The sequence below is a fragment of the Bombus pyrosoma genome, linkage group LG7 (assembly GCF_014825855.1).
Source record: "Bombus pyrosoma isolate SC7728 linkage group LG7, ASM1482585v1, whole genome shotgun sequence".
Classification (NCBI taxonomy): Eukaryota; Metazoa; Arthropoda; class Insecta; order Hymenoptera; family Apidae; genus Bombus; species Bombus pyrosoma.
The window spans coordinates 14,625,498-14,649,002 of record NC_057776.1 but is presented as its reverse complement, the minus strand read 5'-3'; the positions used below and the strand labels follow the sequence as shown (position 1 = coordinate 14,649,002).

The following is a 23,505-nucleotide window of genomic DNA, read 5'->3' as shown; positions in this document are numbered from 1 at the left end:
AATTTGGCGAAAGTCGATCGCAAGAATAAGAAACTCAGATTTTATGATCGTGACCTGCCTGTTTGTGCAATTTTAACGATGTCAATATGTATGATGTTTTGAAATACGAGGACCATAGATAATGATTGTTACTGTTAGCACAGTACGTCACAATAAATCGTATCTCATTTGCTTTGGTCTTCAGCTACGTTTCAATTTCCGGCTCACCGAGACGAAGGTGTCGTATTCGTTTGAAAGAAGATAACTTTTATGTGGTTTTATTTTTGTAAACTAGTCTTGCAAAGGAAATAGAACGAAAGAAAATAGTAGCGCTGTTTCAATCGCATTATTGCTTTTGTCGACACTATCCGTCTAATAGGATCAAAGGTTACTGGCCTTCTATACAAAAATATACTCCTGCCTTTAAACAGATATCTTCTTTTTAGTTTGTACTTTAATGATAATAGAATTTTGTGACATTAATATAAGAAATACGTGTCGTTTAATTTTGTTTATTTAGAAAATATTTCTTACACATTCTAAGCAGAAAAGAATTATTTATACCATTACTTTCTATTACTATAAATGATTATAACGAATAAAGACATATATATCTCTTACATATCAAGAAGATACATTTTAAAAAGTTCATTCAAATACAGAAAAGAGAAATTACTATCGATACCCACGGTATTAATTTCTGATTAATATCAACATTAGTAACAGGTTGAATGTACAGCAAGACCCTCATTTATCGATTTAATGCCCGATTAACTCAACTTTTGCTGATTCACTTATCTAAACGTGAGCTTCTATTATGTGAAGGAAAAATGATAGATAACGAGGGAAATTGGCAAACTCCAATTATATAACTTTGTTATATGTTGTCCTGCGACGAAATTCACATAAATGGAATTCAACTGTAACTGTAACTGAGAATTAACCGAGGACCGTAACTTACATTTTTTGGTACTCTACAGTTATCAAAAGAGACATTCCATTAAAACTAAATTATCTATGATTTGAAACTTCTGATTTTTGTATTTTTAAAATACAAAAGTTTCACTCCGTTATTAGTATGGACGGTATTCGCGTTCTGTTGGCTGTGCCCTTCCAATTCGCTTCCAGAAGATTTTATTACAGTAATTTGCATTGCAGGTCTATAGATTTTCTGTCTTGTTCGCTGACACAGACATGGAAATGCGTTGGCGGACAGGGCTCGGATGGTTATGCACATGCAACCGGGTATGAACAAGAATCCGTGCTTTTCCTGATTAGAGGAACAACGCGGTTCTAATCGTATCGTTTCCCCTCCTTTCTCATCCCTGAAAACGAATTTGAACTTTTTCAACGATTTACTTTTTTCTTTGCTTAATTTCACTCAAATTAAAAATATAAACGATCGTTCGAACGCTGCATGAGTTTAATACAAATACCTTTACATTCCATCGAAAACCTACGACAACAATATTTATTTTCAGTTAAAATTTTAAGAGTTTACTTGAGATAGATATGATATTTATTCGTGTGTCTTCTTATATTCTTTTAATATGACTCTCGTGTCTCTCTGGTCAATCTCGTTTGACTTTTGTCGAGCTGATATGAAATTAGATTGCCCGTTCGTTCTGTTTATATTGCCGACACCCGAATCGAGTTTCGGGATCCCAAAACTTTCAAAAGCCTCAGTGATATGGGTACATCGAGATCAGCTCAATCCCATCCAAAACTTCTTTCGACCCGTCTCAATCCCGACACACGTGTACCCGCACATCTGCAAATTAAACGATTCAGTGTATATATTGGCAACGATTGTTGCCGATCAATTTGGTTTAGTAAAACGATAAATGCAGATAATTATTATAAACATAAAATTCGTTTTCCGTATTATTGTTATTTTTTATTTATATGGATTTGATTTTAATTTATTTTTACCTGTTGCCAAGTATCTCTTAATAAAGTTTCGCCGTAGATACATCGTAATAAGCTGAAATTGAGAGATACTTTTAATTGAAACAACGAATGTAATAGCAAAAGTAACGGGAAGATTTTCCCTTGAAATTAAAATGACCTATTAACGGTAAAAATGTGATTGGTGGAAATGTCGATTTGCGGAAACGGTATAACTGCGAAAGGATAATTTTTCAGCGTATTTTATTTCACAGATAGGTTGTCGTAATTGGAATTCCCCCTCTGTTAGTGAAAACGTTTTATTAAACTCTGAAAGTTACAATAGCAGTAGAGTTCTTTTTTTTTCTGTTATTTACGATTTTTCTTCTTTACTGTAGAATCACATACAAGGTTACAGTACTTGAGGCCCTCCATGCGTAATAATTGCGACACATTTCCGTGCAAACCTCAAGTTTCGTCGTAATTCCGTGTTCACGTTCTCATAAAGTTAAGAAATAATTCAGTCTTTCCAAAAATCATTATCACGTACCTTAGGAGACAAACGCTCGCCTCCCTGGCTAGAGCTTTCAACGAAACTATCGAATGAATGACAATCTGTAATGATCTGCATAAAACCGTACAGTCCTTTCGATTTATCAACGCCCGCATCTTTGAAATAAACAGTTCCCTTTGACACTTGCATTCGAACTAAGGATCGCGCGAAATAACGTGAACGATATTGGAATATTTTTAGATCAACCTGAAGTCTAGATTTCTGTGGAAGAATTGTTTCAATATTAATATTGTCGCTGTGAGTTAATCTCTTCGCTTTATTTATAAAATTTTCTCAATTCCTCGCGTTTCTATGTAAACGGTCATCGTTCATCTAAACGAACGTTCGCTTCTTTCTTATTTCTTCGCCTTTTTTTACAGAATTAAGTAAAAGCACAAAGACGAAAAAAAGCTAAAAAGTTTTCCGAAATCGATGCTTGTAGCACCTTCTTGATTTGTGACAATTTTGAATTACCTTTGTTATATTAATAAAATATTTTCATTCCCTTTGTTGTTAATAAAGTGTCAAGTAATTCAATTAATTCTCATTTTAGTCGGGAAAACTTTACTCTTCGCTTCTACTTGGAAAACAAGAAACGAGAAACATCGATTCCAGGGAAGCGTGAAAATTTGTTTAAAAAGTCAATCGTCGATATACCATTTTTAAAATAATCTTATCCGGAAATTTTGAAATTATAGTCGATAGCTATCGTAACATCGTTACAGCCTCGTTATGTCCACGTTATTTCGTGCATGATCGCGTACAATCGGAAAGGAATCAAAGGCCCTAGCGGCTTCTGAGTACTGTCACGAAACTTCACGCACGAAGTTACGACGAGCTCGGATGCGACAAGAAAAATGATCATGTCGTTCATGCATGCGAAGTCCCGTTATGTTACCAGGTAATTATCGAGCCGAATGTGCGATAAGAAGGTTGCACGATAATCGTAACCTGCATGAACCTAACTTTCATGCGATACGTGCGTATGGTTTTGTGTGTAAACGTACAATAAATATTATACCGAAGAAGTAGCGTATATATATATATATTATTCTTGTATATATATATGTATATATACACACATATTTATATGTATATTGTTGCATATATGTTAACATATTCATATATGTGCATATTAATGTATATACATTACGCATATGCATATGTTAACATCGCTCGGAAGTATCCTGAACACTTGTTTGCTTTCGTCGGAATGTAATTTAATTGCAAGATTATAAATGAAAGGAGCAAATATGAGTTTGTGGTTTTATCATTACCATTACGTGGTAAAATTAACCGTTCGAAATTAATATGCGAACAAGAACTTGTCATTCGTTATGTCATTCGGAAGTTTTGTTATATAGATAGTTCTGTATTTTTAAATTTTGTATAATTATTAAAAAGGTTCTACTTTCCAAAATATATATGGAATATAGATGAAATATATACACGTAGAAAGACTATCATGATTAATTCGAGTAATGATAATTAAAACTCGTCGTATGTCGACGAATAATTTCAATTCGTTGATGGTAAATATTTTTAACGAATAACCAAAATTGTCTGACTGCGTAGGAAAATAAATATAATAAAAGATATAAAGATATCGCTTTTAGTCAGTAATCCATCATTAATCGTATTACTATTATATTATGCAACAACAGTCATGAATCGTTATTACAGATTAATTAAAGCGTTTGGATACTTCCTAGCGATAATAAATTATACATACATATATAGATATATGTATATGTGTATATCTCAGGTAAATTTGAAAAGTTCACCTCTCGTCGTTTATCTATCTCTTTCTCTCATTCTCTTTCTCTCCCTCACACTCTCTCAGCTGAAAGATTTTCAACTTGCAATTGGTCGTGATTCGCTTAAGCATCGATCTTCGAGGGGACTCATACTTTTTCATTATTGAAGTCCCGTTTTAACGAACGAAGTTAAACAAAATTCGCGTACAATCGTAGCCAGACCTCTCACGATTTCGTTGAGTGTGCCATGTTTGCCCATCGCATTTTCTTAAAAGACACGGAGAATGATCACCCGACAGAGACCCGAGGCGAATGTGTATATACATAAAATATAACAGACTTTTTTTTAGAAGCTAGAAGATCACATAATCTCACGAGAAATGGAGTTTTCTGAACGTTTTGCATGGCGAACGTGTTTTACTCCCGATTTCCTACCGTCGTCGACTTTTTAGGGCAACTAGAGTACAATGATAAAGATCTTGGAGTATCTTGGACGATTCGTTACGAAAGAAAAAGCATTTCTTCTTCTGCACGCAAATACAATAAAATTCCCGTATTCGTGTTTCACCAAGATCTCATGATATTAGGTAGAAAATTCCTAAATTCCATCATCAAGGGTTCATAATATTAGAGAAACCCATTGCGAAAGACTAGAAAGAATAGTGTTTGAGGATCATCCAAAGCAGATGATTATTTGAACAATATATTATCAATAGCGTTATGTCGCATTGGCTTCATCGTTATCATTAGATTGTTACTTTTTATACAAATTCATACTTTTAAGAACATGACTGAAACCTATTTATCTCTTGACAATTGAATATTAATCGTATACGTATGTAATAAAATTATGAAATCGTGAAAAAGTAGAATTGTTTCATTAGTTCGGCTTGCGAGAGGCTCGTATAATCATTATTAATATATTTCGGTTGATTTGTCTCGTTATCGATTGTTTTATGCGACTGATTAATAAATTAAATTCAATCGTATGTACATATATCGTGCTCGTTGCTATATACAGTTTTATAATACGAGGGTTTCACTGTATTTAACGTTTCGAAAACTAAAAAATCAAGATAGCCGATGATAGTCAGAAGTTAGAAGTATAACGACACGATATTCTTATTGCTTTCACGTTTACTTAATTATAGTCTGTTGGAAGTTGCTCAACAGTGTCCAAGATATTCCGTACATAGGCTCCGTTATATTTGTCGCAATGTGTTACGCTAAATCCATCTTTTTTTTTTTTGTTTTTTTCTTATTCTTTTTTTCGTACTATCTGAAAGAACGTTAACGCAGTTATTCCTAGAGATTACGATAACCCGTAAATTAAACGTAGCTTCTTAGCTTCTAGTTCGGACCAACGGCGCTATTAATATAAGTAAAACGAAAACCCGAAGGATGAAAATGTTACGTAACAGTAACGAAATATTATAATAGCTTTTGTATAACTATGGTGGTGATAGATATCACTTAATGTAGCAGAGATTCGAAATGAATGAACTCGCAGAGCATAACGATATTAATCTTGGTTAGTAAGATACAGCAGATGATTAACCCTTAATTACAAACACATGCTCGAGGAGAATCTGAGTGTTTATTTCATTATCACAAATTGGTGGAGAATTTTAGAAGCTGTATTTTTTTAAATACTTGCAAGTATATATATATATATTGTAATTGTAAAAGATTTTTATAAATAAATAAATAAATATATATATATATAATTATTCAAAGCTTTTAAAACATAGTGATTTTAAAAATAAAATCATTAATCTGCGAGAAAACACGTTTGTGATAACAGGAAAAATACGAGCATCTGTCGTTAAGGGTTAAAAATCGACATTTTTTATCCAAAATCAATTAACCACGCAAGGCTGTATAGATAACAAGACGTAAATCCTTTAATTGCACATAATCATTTTTCTTCTATATTATTTTCTCTTATGAAGTGTCAACTCTCAACTCAAAAATTCTGTGCTTTTAATTGATATTTCTATAGCATCGTCTTTCAGCTTATCTACAGCATCGATGTACGATTTTTTAAAATAATGCATTCTGATTACGATATAATTCAATGATATGCATGTTTAACTGTATTGTTTCTGTGTTGTAGCTGAATAAAAATGCTGATAAAGTTGTTCAAACGATTTCTTTTGTTCCCTACGGTAATACGTACAGTATGTAAGTAACATTAGAAACGCTTTAAAAGAAATTTAAGATTCAGAATCAATGTTAGAATAGACGAACAACCGAAGAATCAGCGAATCAAAATGGTGAAAAACCAAAGCGCACTTCGGTTGTGGGAAATATCTCAATTTTCAAGATCACGATTTATGTATAAAGAACGTAAAATTAAAAGCACAGAATTTTCGTCTAACATCTAGCGTATTCAAAAACGATCATGTTACATTATTTACACTCGGATTAATTAATTTTGGACGCACAATAATACCATACATAATAAAAAATAGAAACGCTTCGTAGAAAGCAGAAACCTTCTAGCGATGAAACATTCTGCGTGAGGAACAAACAAGCTTCCACAAAGCATCACAGCAAAGCAATCAATCAATCGTAAGCGTAATATCGTTTAGAAACCTTAAAAATGTTCAATGTTCACGATTATAAAATAGTTTGGCGTAGTGACAGCAATTGTCGCAACTGTCGACTGAAAATATCAAAATTGCCCTTTGTTTGTTTAACTAATTGGCGAAATTCAAGAATCAGCGCAGGAAAGCAACGAACTGCAAGTAAGCGTAATTCGTACATGATCGATCGTAGGGATCGAGGATCGATTCAAATGCAATGGACTCGTATACAGGGTATTTCATTTAACACATTCAATGCGGAAGACATGAACGTGCGTCGTCGGAACTTCCCATCGTCTTGCGGATGAAGACGTCTGGATAAATGGACACGTGTTATAGAAAAATCGATTTCAGCCACCAGGGACCCATTTCGCTTTTGTGCGTCGCATTGAACGCGTTAATTCGTTTGCTACTGGCGATACAAAAAACATACTTTTGACACGAGTTACTTTATTTTATGATTGTAATTTTGCAAGAATCATTTCTGCTTCAGTTGCTACTTTCTTTCTTTATCTTATATGCGAGAAGTAAAAATATATCGGCTGGATTTCTGTAAATTTATTAGTTTCATTCTTCGAGCACGTGGCAACATTCGACTTCTCAAAAGACAAATATACTTCTAACATTGTTACTTTCTTGTACTTTCAGCTTGTAAAATTAATCACTTGATCGCTTGATCTATTCGCGAAATCATGTAATTTCATTTTCTAATTAAACTCAGTATTTCCTTCGCCAAAATATATTCTCTTGTTCGATCAAATTAACGAAGGCGAAAATGTATTCCTGTATATTATATAATATATATAATATATCCTTGTACAATCTTCTTCGTATAGAACCAACTATCATTATGATTATTTTCTCACGCCGTCGTTAATAGCAATTGGAATCATCTTAAGTATAGAAATTAAGCGAAATACCCCATACACGATGATTCACTGGAAGAATCGTCGACAAACAATGTGAAAAAGACGCGTTTTAACGATATCTTCGCCTCTCGATTCGCGAACGACGATTCGACAGAGCATTATCAAACCTTAAAAAGAGCGCAAAACACAGTAAAAAAGTTGAAAGATAGCGCGCGCGCATAGAAAAATCCCAGTTGTACGGTGTGTCTACCAGCGAGCTTAAATTAGTTTACGAAACTATTTACACAGATCGCATTAAACGGAAGGTTGTCGAGCTTGTTATACATGCTCGTATATCGCTGTACTTAAGCTTAGTGGCTTACAGTTACGTACAGATACCTTAGTTAGTTCAGAGATGATTCGTGCGTGTACCGCTATTATTATATTAAGAGTATGTATATATACTTTTTTGTTTTCTTTATGCATATGCATTATATTATAATATATTATATTATTTTATATTATATTACGTTATATTATATTATATTATGTTATGTTATGTTATGTTATATTATGTTATGTTATGTTATGTTATATTATGTTATATTTTATATTATACTATATTATTATATATCACTAGCACTAGGTGAGTGAGAACTGAAACTTGGAGATTATTCTTGTGGAATTTCTTCCTCGTTCACCTAGTGCCCAACGCTTTGTAAAATAACTTACAACTGTTCTCATATACATATATCGGTGTAACGTTTTTGTAATAACTTTAAGTGGACCCGAACGGTAGTCGAACGTGCACGCCTGCGCCTCGAGAAGAGTTTTTATTATATAAGATTGTGTCATCAATTAACAAGTAAACTGGCTGTCTACGACAGTAGGCGAAAAATTAGATACAGTACGATATTGTAATATCTAGAGGAACAATTTCTTAACGTTCTCTTTTTTCCAATTTTTACATCGTCTTGGATGGGGTAATTAAAATTTGATAAAATATCTCTCCATTTGAAATAAAGCATGCCGCTTCGTGACAAATTAAACATTGTAAATATATACAATAGAGGGTTGTATCAAGTGAAGTACATTGCACTACGCTCGAAATCAATGATACAGAATTATAAACGGAGATGACAATAAAAATCGTTATAGTCAACGTTATTTATATCTGTTCGTAATTTTTATCGAGTTCCATAGGTGTAAATCTAGATAGCTGTTTAATATACAACGCTATAATCAATAGAATTCTAAAAAGTTGAAGCTTCTGCGTAAGTCGACTTTAAAAGATCGCTATGGTTCGCTTCTATCCATTTTTTCTTCGCATAGAATATTCGTAAAAAGTGAATTCCTACGAAAAAGTCTTCTCGACACACGGGCACAGAAGAATTTATAACTGTTTTTAAGTATAAATATTGCAGTGTAAATAGATAATTTAAATATTTGTTACTCGAAAGACACATCTAGATCGCATGTTTTACGTTGCGTCGTAAGATCATCGGAAAAATTACTCGCTACGATTCCCTCTCCCGCACAGAAAATTTTCCCTCGAAAAAATAACATCGAAGTCGGGTGCAGGTGCTGAGTTACATTTATCGACAAGGTGTTGTAAATAGCTCATAGCGACGTTCCGTAATTTTTGTCATCGTTTCTTCATCCCCGTGTCGTTCCTTCCTTTTTATATCCCTCCTTTGTTCTCGAATCGGTACGCAACGCCAGTTCACGTACAAGGCTCTTCGAGAATGACGCGGATGAATCGTTAACATACACGTCGTGTCTAAAAAAGTTGCAATTTCTAGCTCTATTTTTCTTCTTTTACCAATGTGTTGCCACTTTTCGTCTATGAACAGGCACGCGATTTCCAGTTTTATTCGATCATGTTTCACGATTAAACTGTGGATATTTATGAAAATTTATATGTTCATGTAAACTTTATGAACACAACCGAAGGACTTAGTGGGAAAGTCGTACAAGCGTATGTTTCCAAAAACGAGATAAAATCGAATTTTTGCGTAAACAAGTACTCGTTTAAAGATTGTTGTCATTCATTTCTCTTATGAGTATGTATACTATTAAGTTTTAATATTTAGAAGCACCTTTTCTCGCATTGTAAAGTTTGTCACACTTGTACTATTTTAGTTCACAACAAACGTGATATCTTTTATTTATCTACGAATACCATGTCTTGCCTGCTTTCTAAATCGTATCTATAAAGTTTTTAACACGTTCAACAAAGTTGTATTGAATTCTGTTTCTACTTCAAATTATGTAACAGTAAGTCTTTGTCTTAATGTCATAAATATATAAGTACTTTTAACACCTTCGTTTCCATTCTCGTTACATTTCTCATGCTGAAAAAGAATTCTCAGCGTCGGGTTTAGAAACGTCACTGACAACATTTTTATCAGTTAGAGCCGACGTCGTGTCTGGCTAAACTGAAATTACTGTATTATACAATTATAGCGATAGTCTCACATTACCCGTTTCCTGTTTAATAACTTCTTCAAGATAACTTCTTTAACATTTAATAACTTCTTCCTCTTTAAGACCAAAATCTCGTAAATTCAATGTTCTACAAATTTTATCATTTCTTCACCGCCTGTACCAAAACTGAAGAGAAATTTTTATATTGTTCGAAATAGTCAAAAACTTTCTGACCAATTCAGATAATGTAACCGTTCAAACATTGGATCTTCGGTAGAGCAGTAGATATACATTTTGTATACTTGTGCACTTTAAATTTTCCATAAATGCATAAACATCCGCAGTCTATTCCTGACACATTATCCGAACACCTGTTTAAGGTGTGAAACAATGAAAAAAGTTCTTTTGAGATGAAGTTCACCGAGGAAATCAAATGTTCAATCGCTCAATTATCGTATCAATACACGTTACCTTATATCACGTAATTATACTTCTGTCGTGTATCGAAATATAGAAATCATACGATCGAATTTCTCTGAATGTAGAATAGTTATTGTAATCGTCTAATTGGTCGTGACAGAAATTTATCGATAAAGGTAACGATATACATATAAAAATCAATCTAACAGTTTCTATGAAATACCAACGTGCTACGAACATTCTAAGTACCATTTTATTCTTTAAATTTTTGTTGTTCACGGAACGACCACAGTACGTTTTAATAGGCCTACCTACCACATACGCGATTGGTCGAGACAGAAGTTTCTCACGAAAGACGAAATTCAAGACAGAGGTAGAATCATATCGTGAATTTTAAACTGTATTCCCATAGTTGAAATCGTGAATGACACCACGAATGATCGTGTGCGTTCGAAGGAACTTCATTTGTTAGAAACGAATATCTTTGTATTTATTAGAAGAAAATTGTTATTAGGAAATAATCAAGTTTATTTACAAGCAGTTAGTTTGTAAATTAACAAGTAAACACGAAGAAATCTAATGTTCTTGAAATATTTGTTTTGTACATTCTTCAATAATTTCTCAAAATAATCAAGCGTATTATATTTTGGGGAGAAAAGACATTTTCAAATTTTTATTCGAAGCTTTTACGTTTACAGCTTCATGTGTACTGCTTTTACTTTTAATAATTTATTTTGTATAATAGATTCTTCTCTGAAGTTCCTTCGACTTCGTGGTATCAAAATTATTCAACATCGGAAAGTAGAAAATGTTGAATGATTACCGAGATAAGCTCAAATAGAATTCTTTTTAGCCAGAATCCCTTTCAAATTTCACTTCCTTTACTTCTTTCCCTATAAAATACGCCATAAGTTTCTGATGAATTATGGTATGGTAGAATAAAAGCATTTCTTAATAAACAGGTGCCCTAGTTCTGTCATATACAGAATGGACCATATATCACGACTGTGTAAAATATCATACAAAAATTTTCTTGGTTTAAAACAATAAATATCTAACATAATAATAAGTCATTTTTTGGAACAGACTTTTTAACAGACAAATTTTACTTGTACCATACGAATGAACTTCATTTGCTCGATAACGACTGATATTTCGCCGTAAATTATTAGCTTTCCCTAGGGTACAATAATAATTTATCAAGACTTTAAAATATTGATTTTAAAATATTCAAGTGTATGATATTAATAACTCGTGCGAGATATTATGGGCCATTTAGTACATTACGAACAGATCCAACAGACTAGATATGTTTGTCAAATAATATAAATACCTTAAACAATTGAAATTCAATGAAAATTCAAGGCGATGATCTTTAAAATCCAAAAAATGTCTGCCAGTAAAATATCTAAATATCCGTAAAACTACCGACGCTAGGCCAATTCTTTTAGACTTCTAAAACACTTTTTAATATCGATACTTATCCTAGAATTTTCATTTGCACACACACACATGCGCGCGTTATGTATAATGATTAACACATATGTCAAGCTACCGAGGAACATAGCGTTACAAAAAGAGAATACTCGAGACGATACGATACAATCATTTCGTGCTGCTACAAATGCAACTGAATCATCTACATAGAAGTTGTCACTTTTAGATTGGCACGTAAAAATTATACTTAACAACTTTTCCTAATATTTCTTATCAGATTTAAGAGCATTACTCGGATGATTTGTTAAATTCATTAGATTTCTTTCAATCAAGTTTTACCCCTTTCCTCTTTCTTCTTTGAACGAAATGTCCTTCCTCTTTTAACGATATTCCAATATTTCTCGAGATTCTTCTTCTTCTTTGCGCGTCTTCAATAATTCATAGTTGTTATCCTCTGTCTCATTATGCTCGTGCGTACAACGTTCCGATTTAGTCGCATGAGAAATATATATATATATAATGCATCTATTCTATGTATACACGTTTGTTATTATTTTTTTTCTTTTTTTGTACAGAGCTTTCTTTGGTTTTCGAGAAGAAGGAATTAGTCTTTCATAGTGATAACGAACTGTTTTAGATTGAATGCAGGGTGTTCGGTTTGGCAATTTCTTTTCTTCTGTTCGCTCTGTATTTCAATTTATTCCTGCCATCGTAGAAGAACCATAACTGTTGATTACTTCTTAGAAACCTGAAGAAGGTTTCAAATCCACTTACGTTCACGTTAAATCCACTTAGACGATGTTAAGCATCTTCCAGTGTAATAACAACAAGTCAGAGAAATATTTCTGTATGTCAATCTCGCTCTCGTTTCAATAAATAAGAGACTCCTAGAATTTTACGACGCGTTTTAGCGCAAAATTAAAACCAGAACCTTTTAACGTACAACGATTCTTATCTTCCATAAATTTAAGAAATTTTTCTACTAATAAGAAACAGATTGAAAAAAGATAAGAAACAACTTGATTGTCGCAACAGAGTTAAATAGAACCTCCTGAAACGTACGTAAACCATAAAGTAATATAGAAGAATCTTACATCGATATTCATAGAGTTCTTTCTTCCATTTCGAGCAGGAATGAACAAAATAGCAATTTTAAGCAAAATGTTCTTGGCTTCAAGTACACATAAAAAGATAAAGACTTGTTCGCAATATCTCAAGGATTTGTGTCGACTGACTTTGACCAGAGAAAGTGCGATAACAAAGTTACCCCGTCCTATTCCCTTATCTCTATGTGGAATTCTTCAACGTTTCGCAGTTTGCATCCAGAAGTAACCGAAAGAATGGTTCGCTACGAAACATAGCATAACATTGCAAACAGTTTGCATTTCGTTTACGTAGAGGTAAAATATCAACGGCCAATGAAGTGATATCGTGGATCGGATAAAGCTCGAACACCCAGCATACAGGATAGAAAAGTGCACTTTCTTCAGCGACGATTCAAGCTGAGTACACGTTACGCATTACATGTCGATAATATATATATATATATATATTTATATTATATAATTATATATATATAATTATATATATATAGAAAGTTACAAAAGATAAAAGAATCGAGTATAATGTACACGATGTATAGACTGTCTTCAACGGTTATTCTCCGTTTCACTTTCCTTTCAAAAGCTTCGATTTATACGTTGTCCAATTTCTCTCCTCATTCTCCCTCTCCTTATCTTCACCATTCTTTTCTCCTTTCTCTTTCTAATTTAAGTCTGGAACGCCTGAGGAGTTTCTCTCTATCAGCGGATGTACTTTCATCATCGACTAACCGGATCCAATTAATTAGCCGGTTTCTCTGACGTCGATCATTAGGCTTCGTCGGAGTGAGAGCCTTGGGAGCTACGCTTCTTCTTATGGTTTGCGTGGTGATGATGATGGGAATGGTGTTCATGATGGTGATCGGTGTGCATCAACGCGTCGGTTTCTGGTTGATTCTGATGGCCCACCAGCAGGTCCAGCGTGCCTCGTGGAAGTCCAGCTTGATCGTTAGCTGGAGGCGGAAGTGGAGTTGCAATGGGTGACTCGCTTGGTAATGGCACACAGTGCAACACGTAGCATCTAACACCGGCTAGTATGATACCTAAAAAACATTGAGTTTTGTTAGTCATTGGCACACTTTATGCGATCGTTTTACCATTTAACACTAGTATTTTCCTATCTTTCTTTTTTTCTGATCACTAAAATGTGAAAGTTGTACGAAATGGATCAAGAACGAGAGGAATACGGAAGGGTACATAATGATCATTAGGATCATTCAAAGGATGATCATTGGATATTTGTTACGATGACATTTTATGAGGTAGTTTGACTGTTTAACGTTGGAACTACTGACGATTAAAATATAAACTTTGTACAAAGCGAATCAAAATGCAGTTAAAGGAAAGCTATACATAACGCGAGGATAATGCCTGGAGATCATCGAGTTTTCGATATAATGGTATTTTATAGGATCGTTTCACCGTTGAGGATTATTAAACTAATTGTAAGTTAGCTACTCGTAACTCACTTCGACCTTCGAGAAATGTAGGTGTTTAATTTTGGAATTTTAAAGCGGGATCGTTACAAATATCAAGCAGAACGAAACTCTTCTCGATGAACATTGTTCGATTCGTAATTTGGTAATTACACTACACAACTTTCATAAACAAATCTTTAAAGGAAACTTTAAGATTTGATAAAAAGTGTAATAAGTTTTATCATTATTTTTTGCTAGAAATATCAGCACTAAAAGTATCGGACTAGAACTAGACTAATTCTATACTAAAGTGTAATATTTTACAACGAATTACGGGCATTAAAATAGCAGGAGTATGAAAAAAACACAAATAAGCTGATAGACAAGTCTTCATCTATTTACTTTACCAATGATCATTAAGAATTTCTAAAAATGTACCGCGATATAAATAAACGATCTTCATAAAAAATTATGGATTGGTCAGTTCGACTACTCTGATAGTTGTAGCGTTAAACTTTTATAAGTACGAATGATACTGATGTAATGGTAATAATAGTGATATAATTATTTTATACGGTGGATATTTATTTTTTATATTTTCTGTTGCTCGCGATTTTAATCCTAAAAATTGATACTAAATAATATTCCTAGTTTCTGTTTTGCTCCATATCTTATGTTATTATTAATATAAATAGTTTCTTAGGGATACGTATTACTGAATTTACAATGTGAACAATGAATGTTTAATTAAAAAAATTACAAAATTCGAAAGACTGAGATATAATTTAGAATTAGAATATGACATTTGTTAATCAGAGATTTTATTTGTTATTTCTATACATTTTATATTTATACCGAAGAATACAAGTTACTGAGCGGCTGACAAATACCAGGATCGTCCACTGTGAAGCGTTGCACGTATGATACGCGTAAAGAAACTTCTTTGATACTTAAGTGAATTGAGAAGATAATGTCTAAGTTAAATTTAAATTATAAATTTAAATTACTTTTCTTATATCTTTATATACTTATATATTCTATATTTGCCTCAAATATCTATAACAATCTATAAATCTTCCCAATAAAATTTTCAAATACAAACCATTTCATTTTTAAAATGCATTATTTGATTATACATGTTGATCTGCTATACATATTTTCAATACAACATAAAATTTAGATCTGTTCATTTAACGGAACTTTGACGATGAAAATGAGCTTTACTGGTTTACGTTGTGGTAATTTTCATAGGCTGGAATGTAATTAGTTTAGTGTAACGAAAATTCGATCAAAATTTCTACTATAAATTTCGGGCTACGCGTCAATATATTTCGCGTTTATACTGTGTAATTAATACTCTATGCAGCGTACTTTGACAATTTAATTCCGAAACAACCGCTTTATCTGTTGCTAAGTTTACGAGCATGGCCTCGTGTTGATAATATTGATGCATGTGAATTTCATCGGTCAACTTTATCGTTCATGAAAATGTTATAGAGATTCTTGCTATTACGTCCAATCGATCTGCACTTAAACGTATGTTTTTTTTTTGTTTAATAATTTACATTCACAATTTGTCCAATTTAGACATTTGGTGAAATTTTTTAGCTGTTTAAACGTATGTGACAAGAAACTTCTTTTTCGTAATAACATTCGACATTTTAATTTCTCCTTTTAATTCTTTTACTTTAAAAAATTTTTTTATTTTAATTTTACTTTTATAAATACTTTTTAAAAATAGATAGACAACTACGAAATATTTAGCGCAACAATTTTAATTTTGCTATATTATTCGAGTTTGATTTGGCAAAAATAAGTTTTGCCACTTTTCTACGATCAATGTAGCTTACTGGAATAAATTAATAAACTCACAATTCAGAAAAAACGTGGCATAGTCCACTTTCGCTCTCAGTGTTTCATTTAAGGAGAATGTAATTAGAAGTAGAGAAGTAAACAAGGGAACAATTTCTTTTAAAGTGACTATGTTCTATCAGAATTTTCTATTCACTTATACGTACATGGATTTCTAAGCAGTTGGGGAAAAAACGATCAATTTTATGGAAAACTGAAAATGTTTGTCGAAAAAAGTTTGAGTCGACCTAAATATGGTAAGTACTTTTAATAAGCTGTTGAGAATGTTCACGAATTGATTTTGTAAAAATTTTTGGAGCGAATAAAAATGCAAAAGGATACAAGACAATTTTGGATTTTATTCTATCAGAGAAAATTCAGCTAATTTTTATTCTTTTTTTGTTTGTTTAGAATTATACTTTTTGAGGGAATTTTAATGAAACTATTTCATCTCGTCTGTGAAACTCACGCAATTTTTATATATATGCAAGCGTATTTTAATCTCAGATGTGTTTATAAACATTTGCAGCGTACTTATAATAAAATTAATTTTTTGTTTAAAGAACTTTGTTAAACATTTCCATTGCAAGGTTGTATAAATTCGTGACGATAAATGTATTTAACGTTTTATACGGAGGATATTCGTATCCTTGAAGGTATTCCTTTTAGCTAAGTCAAAGAACAGCTATCACTTCTATTCCGACCACGATGTTAAACGACGTTAACTTGATTATTCTGAATGGATAGCTCACAGTAATATGATTTTGTCATAAAATCTCTGAAGAAGAGAAAGTTCTTTCCAAACTGCATCTTATTACCTCGGCATTGTCTTGTATAATATCTCATTGCTAACTATAAAATAAATAAAACGAGTTTGTATGCGAATTCCATTATTTCAATAGCAAAACATTCGGAATATTTTATTAAAATTTCAATAAATAAAAGAACGTGAATATTTCATCAGAAGCACTTCGCTTTTCCTACATTTTTGTGTAGGAGATTTAATAATATAATCTCAGAGGACGATCATGATAAACGTTTAATATCGTTGGAAACTTTTTCTGAAAGTAAAATATTAATAGAACTTTTAATAAAAGTTGCATCTGTTTCAAGTACGAGCGTTAAATAGAGGGACATAATTTTAGAATATCTTATTTTTATTCTTCTATTAATCAGTATACTATATCTATTGATATGAAATGGTCAAAAGAAATGTAGCGGTACTCGGCAGTAAACTTTCTAATTGTTTCTTTCCCGTGGCCCGCTACACAAAGACCCTGTCCGAAGGATATTATTATTATTACCTATTATAGAAAGATAGGAGAAATATGGTTTTTCTCAGGTACGATACTTTTCGTTAGCAACTTTCTCTCGAGGGCGGTTAGCAGCCTTCCTCAACCGCCGACCTAGAGATCAACCTCAGAAACAATAAAACGAAGAAGACAAAATATCACGATATTTTAAATAACTTCATTCGTTCCTTATTTTCCTATGCGAGATTTGAGAACAATGTTTGGTATACTGTAACTGTAACTGTTTGGTATACTATACAAGTTTGAATTGTTATTTAAGCATTTGCAACGAACATAAATACTGGTTAACAAACGCTTGAAATTTTGCAAAGGCGTGTTAGTATTTAGTATGATTGAGTCTATTCAGTTCGCAAGTTTCCAAGCATAAACTTCGCGGTTCTAAAGTTCAAAAGTTACAGAATTCAGAGCTGCGATAGGACGAGCCGCACGACGAGATGCGGGATACGAATTTGCAAAACTTAAAAGGTGAATGCATTGAAAATTGTTTTTCTTCGTATCATTTCCTTTTCATTTCATTTTATTAAATTAGCATTTTTCAATTGTGTCCAATATGAAAAATATTCAAATAAAGGAATAATCATGAAACATATTTCCTTGATTTGTTATCTTACGAATATTCATTAATATTTTAATTACAAACTGTAGTATCGTATAATAAATTCGTAATAAGTGAATGTTAAAATCTTAAATCAATATTTTGCTACAAATATTACATTTTTGTCAAAAAATATGTACATTCGAATTATTTGATGAAATCATGTTACCGTGATATATTCTTTTGAAAATGTCACATTTTAACTGTAGACGTAATCCAATTAGTCAATGGAATTACATATCCTGTTGAGAATACATAATTAAATATATAATTAAATATTCTGTTGAAAATATTGAGCCTACGCTCGTTATCAATGTATTACTCGATGAAATTAACTATGCAGTATAATGAGTCGAAATGTCATGTGTTGAAAACGTTATCGTTTTACCACAGATATGTAGCCTAATTACTTGAAATCAACTTACATGATAGATAATAGATCCTATTTGAGAGTATTCAACTGCGGAAAAATGTGGCCTAATTACTCAATGGGATTATATTTTACGATATGATATTTTATTTTGAAAATATTATACGTCTGTTTGTACAATGAAATTAAATCGTTATAAAATACACATATATAATAATTAACATATTAAATCCATCAAACCAGCGATTTATGTATAATTTTGCTTTGCTTTCTGTTAGCGCTACTATATAAAAATAATTTATTTCGATTTTCAAAATTGTTCTCTAAAACATATTACTCATTTGCGTGTACCTATACTAAAAATAAACGAAAATTATACAAACTTGAAATTCTCCGTATTATTATATTTGTTTCTTTCACGCTCGGTGTATCACCGTGGTAAATCGTTATTAACCAACTAACCGACGTATATAGTTGATGTTAATGAGTCTTGGGTCAATTAGTGATCTTGCATCTCCTTTATAAAAATATCAGAAAAAGCGTGTTTCTATAATTAATAATAAATTCTTTGTTCCCAGAGCGTAAAAAGAAGGCTTGAAAAGAAATGCTAATTCCAGACGTAATTAATTTCGCTGCAATATACTTAAATTCCTTATCACTCCATAAAATCATTTTAACTATATAAGATTACAACTGAAGTTACAACATGCTTGGGAATTTATTCTTCTCTTTACATGTGCATTGCAGTTGAGATGAATGTATTTCTTTGACCCATTATTCTCTTATATTATTCTCTGGTGAACATTCGTCACGAACGTTCGTGATCGTTCTGGCAGAAATTCAGAGTTTCCTTGGTACGGTTTCATGGGCTGAGAAAAAATGGCTCACCTAGGAGAAGCAGAATGCTGCCCGCTACGAGTAAAGCGAGTCTATGGTCGGTGGTCGTCGCACCCGGGGCAAGTTGGACTAGACCAACGACTAGCACCACTGCGCCTAACAATAGGCACACCACCACCGCGTGTAGCCCCGATATCTGTAAACGACAATGTCCTTGTTAAATCATTTGCCACGTCTAACGGTCATAGGAATCATCTGCTGGTGATTCCACGTGTAAGGTGCAAATTATTCATCATTTTGCAAATGTTTCTCTCGAATGATTCTCTGTTATAGGATAATTCTGATGATCTGTGTTGCTTTTCACAATTAAAATACGTTAAAGCTCATACAGCGGATCACGAAAGCATTTGAACAGAAACTTCTTACGAATATATTATAATATGCGTAATACAAAACACGTTATAACATATATTCAGTTTTTAAAATACATTACCCCTTTTACAGTGGCTTGCGAAAGTATTTGAACGTATATAGAAATTGTTTATGAACATGTTACGTACATATAACGTATAGTACAAACTATTTGAGAACTACGTTAGCAGAAACGAGTCTGAAAATAAATGTAGCAGTCGTTTCTTTTTTGCGATTATTCACTGCAAACGTACGATTCGTGGACATTACCAAAGTATTTGAAGAATCAATTATTCATTATAGCAATGTCCATTCATTAATCATGTTGTATATTATTAACTAAATGTACGTTTGCAATAAGCGTGTCGTAAACTCTCTATGTACATCTTCGAATTAATTATGCATTTCGCTAACACAATCATGATTTTACATTTTATTTCTTGTATTTGTTTCGTATTTTTTAAATATTTTAGTTCTGGTCATTTCTATTTGACTATTTGAGGATATGAACTTATATAGAGAAGCATAGGGAATTGTTAAACTAATGTAAAAATTGGAAGATTAGACGGATGAGTGAAGTATGCAACGTTTCGTGACAACAGGTATAAAATATTCTTCTATTTCTAATCATTTAATTAATTCTATTAAAACAACGCCCTTTAATAATCTTAAATATTTTCAAGAATTTCAATAATTATTATTTCAAGGACATATTAAAATATTATAAGAAGATGATAAAAAATTGAAAAATTAGATGCATGAATGATTTGTCTAGGATCTTATTTTTTTCTACTACAAGGCTTTATTATTTTAATTATTTTAGTCGTAAATATTTAGGTGTATAACGTAATCGGTAAATTTTGTGCAAGATTTTAATGGATAGTAACTCTAGTAACTCTGTTGTTTCTTGAGCTTTCAATCCACTGTATTATGTAACTGACGTCGTGCATCTGGTAAGTCTATCAAAATCTATATATAATCTCTGTCAAGGACTCTTTTAATTAATCTCTTAATCATACTTATATTGTCAATGCATACTATAATATTAATCTCAAAACGATTTTCGCTGCTCGATGCTTAATTTTTAATCTGTTAATCTTAATACTGTTCTAACAAAACACAGAACTCTCCTAAAGCACAGGATCTATTTAGAACGTTACTTAATCCACGCAGAGAGCAAACTGCTCAGTTCTATCGAGATTAAATGTATTTTTATTTTCGAAAAAATAAATATCAATTATCGATTTGCAGACATTTATGGAAAATTTATAAGCAGAAAAATATATGCGTGTAATATCCAGAGAAAAATTCGTTTTATAACATTTAATGAATCATACAAATTTCTCTTTAGATTCCATTTCTTTAAAATATATTCAGAAATATTTGATTGGTCGTAAATATTACAGAGTCGATCACCTTGATTTCTAAGCAATTTCTTTCAACATAAAAATTTCAGAAAATAGAATCGATCACTTTGATTCTGAGCTTCAATAATTCGAGTGTTCTGGCAAGTCGTTGAAGTACGTATTATAAGAAGATATGCAAATCTATAAATGGCACACAGGCGCGCATAAATTCTACACAGTGGAATAACTCAAGAACACAGAAATCGAACGTTGGTGTTGTCATAAAGTGTACCCATGATGCGTATAGCGTATGGTCAGTTGAGATCAATAAATAGTCATGTTAGCGCGACGATATCCATCACTGTGATGTACGTACGTATATATGTTCGTATGTTTGTACGTTAAGCGAAAAATTACCTTGCCACAGAGATACAACTCGGGTAAAGGTTCCAGGTGGTTGTTGTGGCCATGAGGACTGGGGGTAGGCGGTGAGCCTTGAGGCGGTGGCATCCATTGGCCCCCTAGGTAAAGCTGACTAGGACGTTTTAATCTTTTTTCCTGTCGTTTACGTTCGTGGCGAACTGCCACCGCAGGCATTGCACCGATCATCCTGCAAAACAGTCGACGAACGTTAGTGATAATTAAAATATTATATATGCAAGTAAGCTTTTCTTGAAATTTCGTAAATTTACCACTGTGTTTTTGTAATTCATAGATGAATTTTAAGAAAAGTTCGTTTCTATGATTTCAACTAGATTGTTAAGATTGCACGATCAGATTATGGACAGTGGCTAGAAAAAGTATTGATACATCGATGTATTTACTATAGCATTTATATAATAATGAAGTCTTAGGTCTTTAGACGCCGCATAATTTGAAAAATTTGATATCACAAGAATGAAATCAATATCAGATAGACACAAAAAACACGTTACACAGAATCTGATAGACACCTTTTTGGAAAACGAGGATATGTGCTTATATTATACTGTAGTTGTAAAAAGTAAAATAGAGTTGTTGTGCGAAAACATATTAAAATTATATATTTAATAATTAACTAATGAACTATGGTATATGCTTAGAATTAAGTTAAGAACATTTATAAATTGTTGTAAAATATAATAATTTAAAATCCTGTAAAAGTATCCGGAAAAGTCTGCAATTATTAAAAACTAAACTATAAGTTCTTTCCCTTTGGGATGAATGATCATTCTTGACCACTGGTTACATTCATGTTTTGTTATTATAATAAAATTAATCTTTTCATAAACTGGCATTTAATATAGATTAACACAGTTCCAAATGAAAAAATAGTACCTTAAAAGTGTAAATTTAGTTTTAGCTGGTAAAAAATATAAAAATTATAAAACTGATTATTGTAACATATTGTCGGAGGGGTCAATTTACAATAAAAATTTCGAAGTAATTAAATTTGATTGTGCTATAATGGAAAAATCAATTTTCATGACATCAGTGCATCAAAACATTTTGCACTGTCACCTTTCGACTAATCATCCGTAACCTTGTCAACGGTTGATCGTCATGTATATAAGGAACATCCGACTCGTGCGCGAGCTCATTTTCGCTTGAACCTTCGTAACGTGAAGATCGAGAAGAAACCTTTGTTTACTTATTAACAACTTAATTACGAATTTAATAACAACAATAACATTTAAGGTATCAATTTACAACAGTCAAACCATTAATCTACAACATTTAAGCTGTAATTCGGTTCGAGTGGCCCTGTGGAGGGGGACCCCACTCGTTCTGTTGGGGCCTTGCCTTCGTAATTCTGTTCAGTGGTCCTCCCCCAAGTCCCACTTATTCAGTTGAAGTGTGTTAAGCTGCAGGCCTATGAGCTGAATCCACGACTAGATCACCAGTGGATCACTGTCATGCATCATCGGTCGGCGCCATCGACCGCGACTCGTGAAAGTTTCGAACGGCGAAACAGATATTCGAGTTACTGTCAATCCTTGGGCTCTTCACTGGACCTTGGGGTTATCTCGTGTACAGACGTAAATCGCGAAGGTTTGTTAACCACAAATAACTCATGGGCGGGTCTCTTGCGTAGTCACCTCCTCGTGGTGAGACCCGGTAATTGGCATCGTTTTTCAAAAATTAATCAGTTGATTGATCTTTGGAAAATGATACCAAGCTAAGAACTACGCACCAGTCCAGTTTGATTCACCAAAAGCCTCCAAGAGAATTTTGGCTGATCCAGACTGGGCTGCACCGATGGACACCGTGGGACACCGATGGACACCGATGGACACCGATGGACACCGTGGGACACCGTGGGACACCGTGAAACACAGATGGACACCGTGGGACACCGTGGGACACCGTGGGACACAGATGGACACCG

The 23,505-nt window shown here is 32.8% G+C and overlaps 1 protein-coding gene across 1 annotated transcript in view; it reads right to left on the bottom strand.

Moving 5' to 3' along the window:
- Positions 1 to 2,170: 2,170 nt before the first annotated feature.
- LOC122569793 overlaps positions 2,171 to 23,505 on the bottom strand; it is a 103,907-nt gene continuing 82,572 nt past the window's right edge. The window contains exons 2-4 of the mRNA XM_043731384.1: positions 21,555 to 21,747; positions 19,432 to 19,576; positions 2,171 to 14,039 (exon numbers count right to left, since the gene is read on the bottom strand). Of these exons, the coding sequence (XP_043587319.1) occupies positions 13,768 to 14,039; positions 19,432 to 19,576; positions 21,555 to 21,746 (609 nt within the window). The 5' untranslated portion in view covers position 21,747 and the 3' untranslated portion in view covers positions 2,171 to 13,767. The remainder of the gene's footprint in view (positions 14,040 to 19,431; positions 19,577 to 21,554; positions 21,748 to 23,505) is intronic.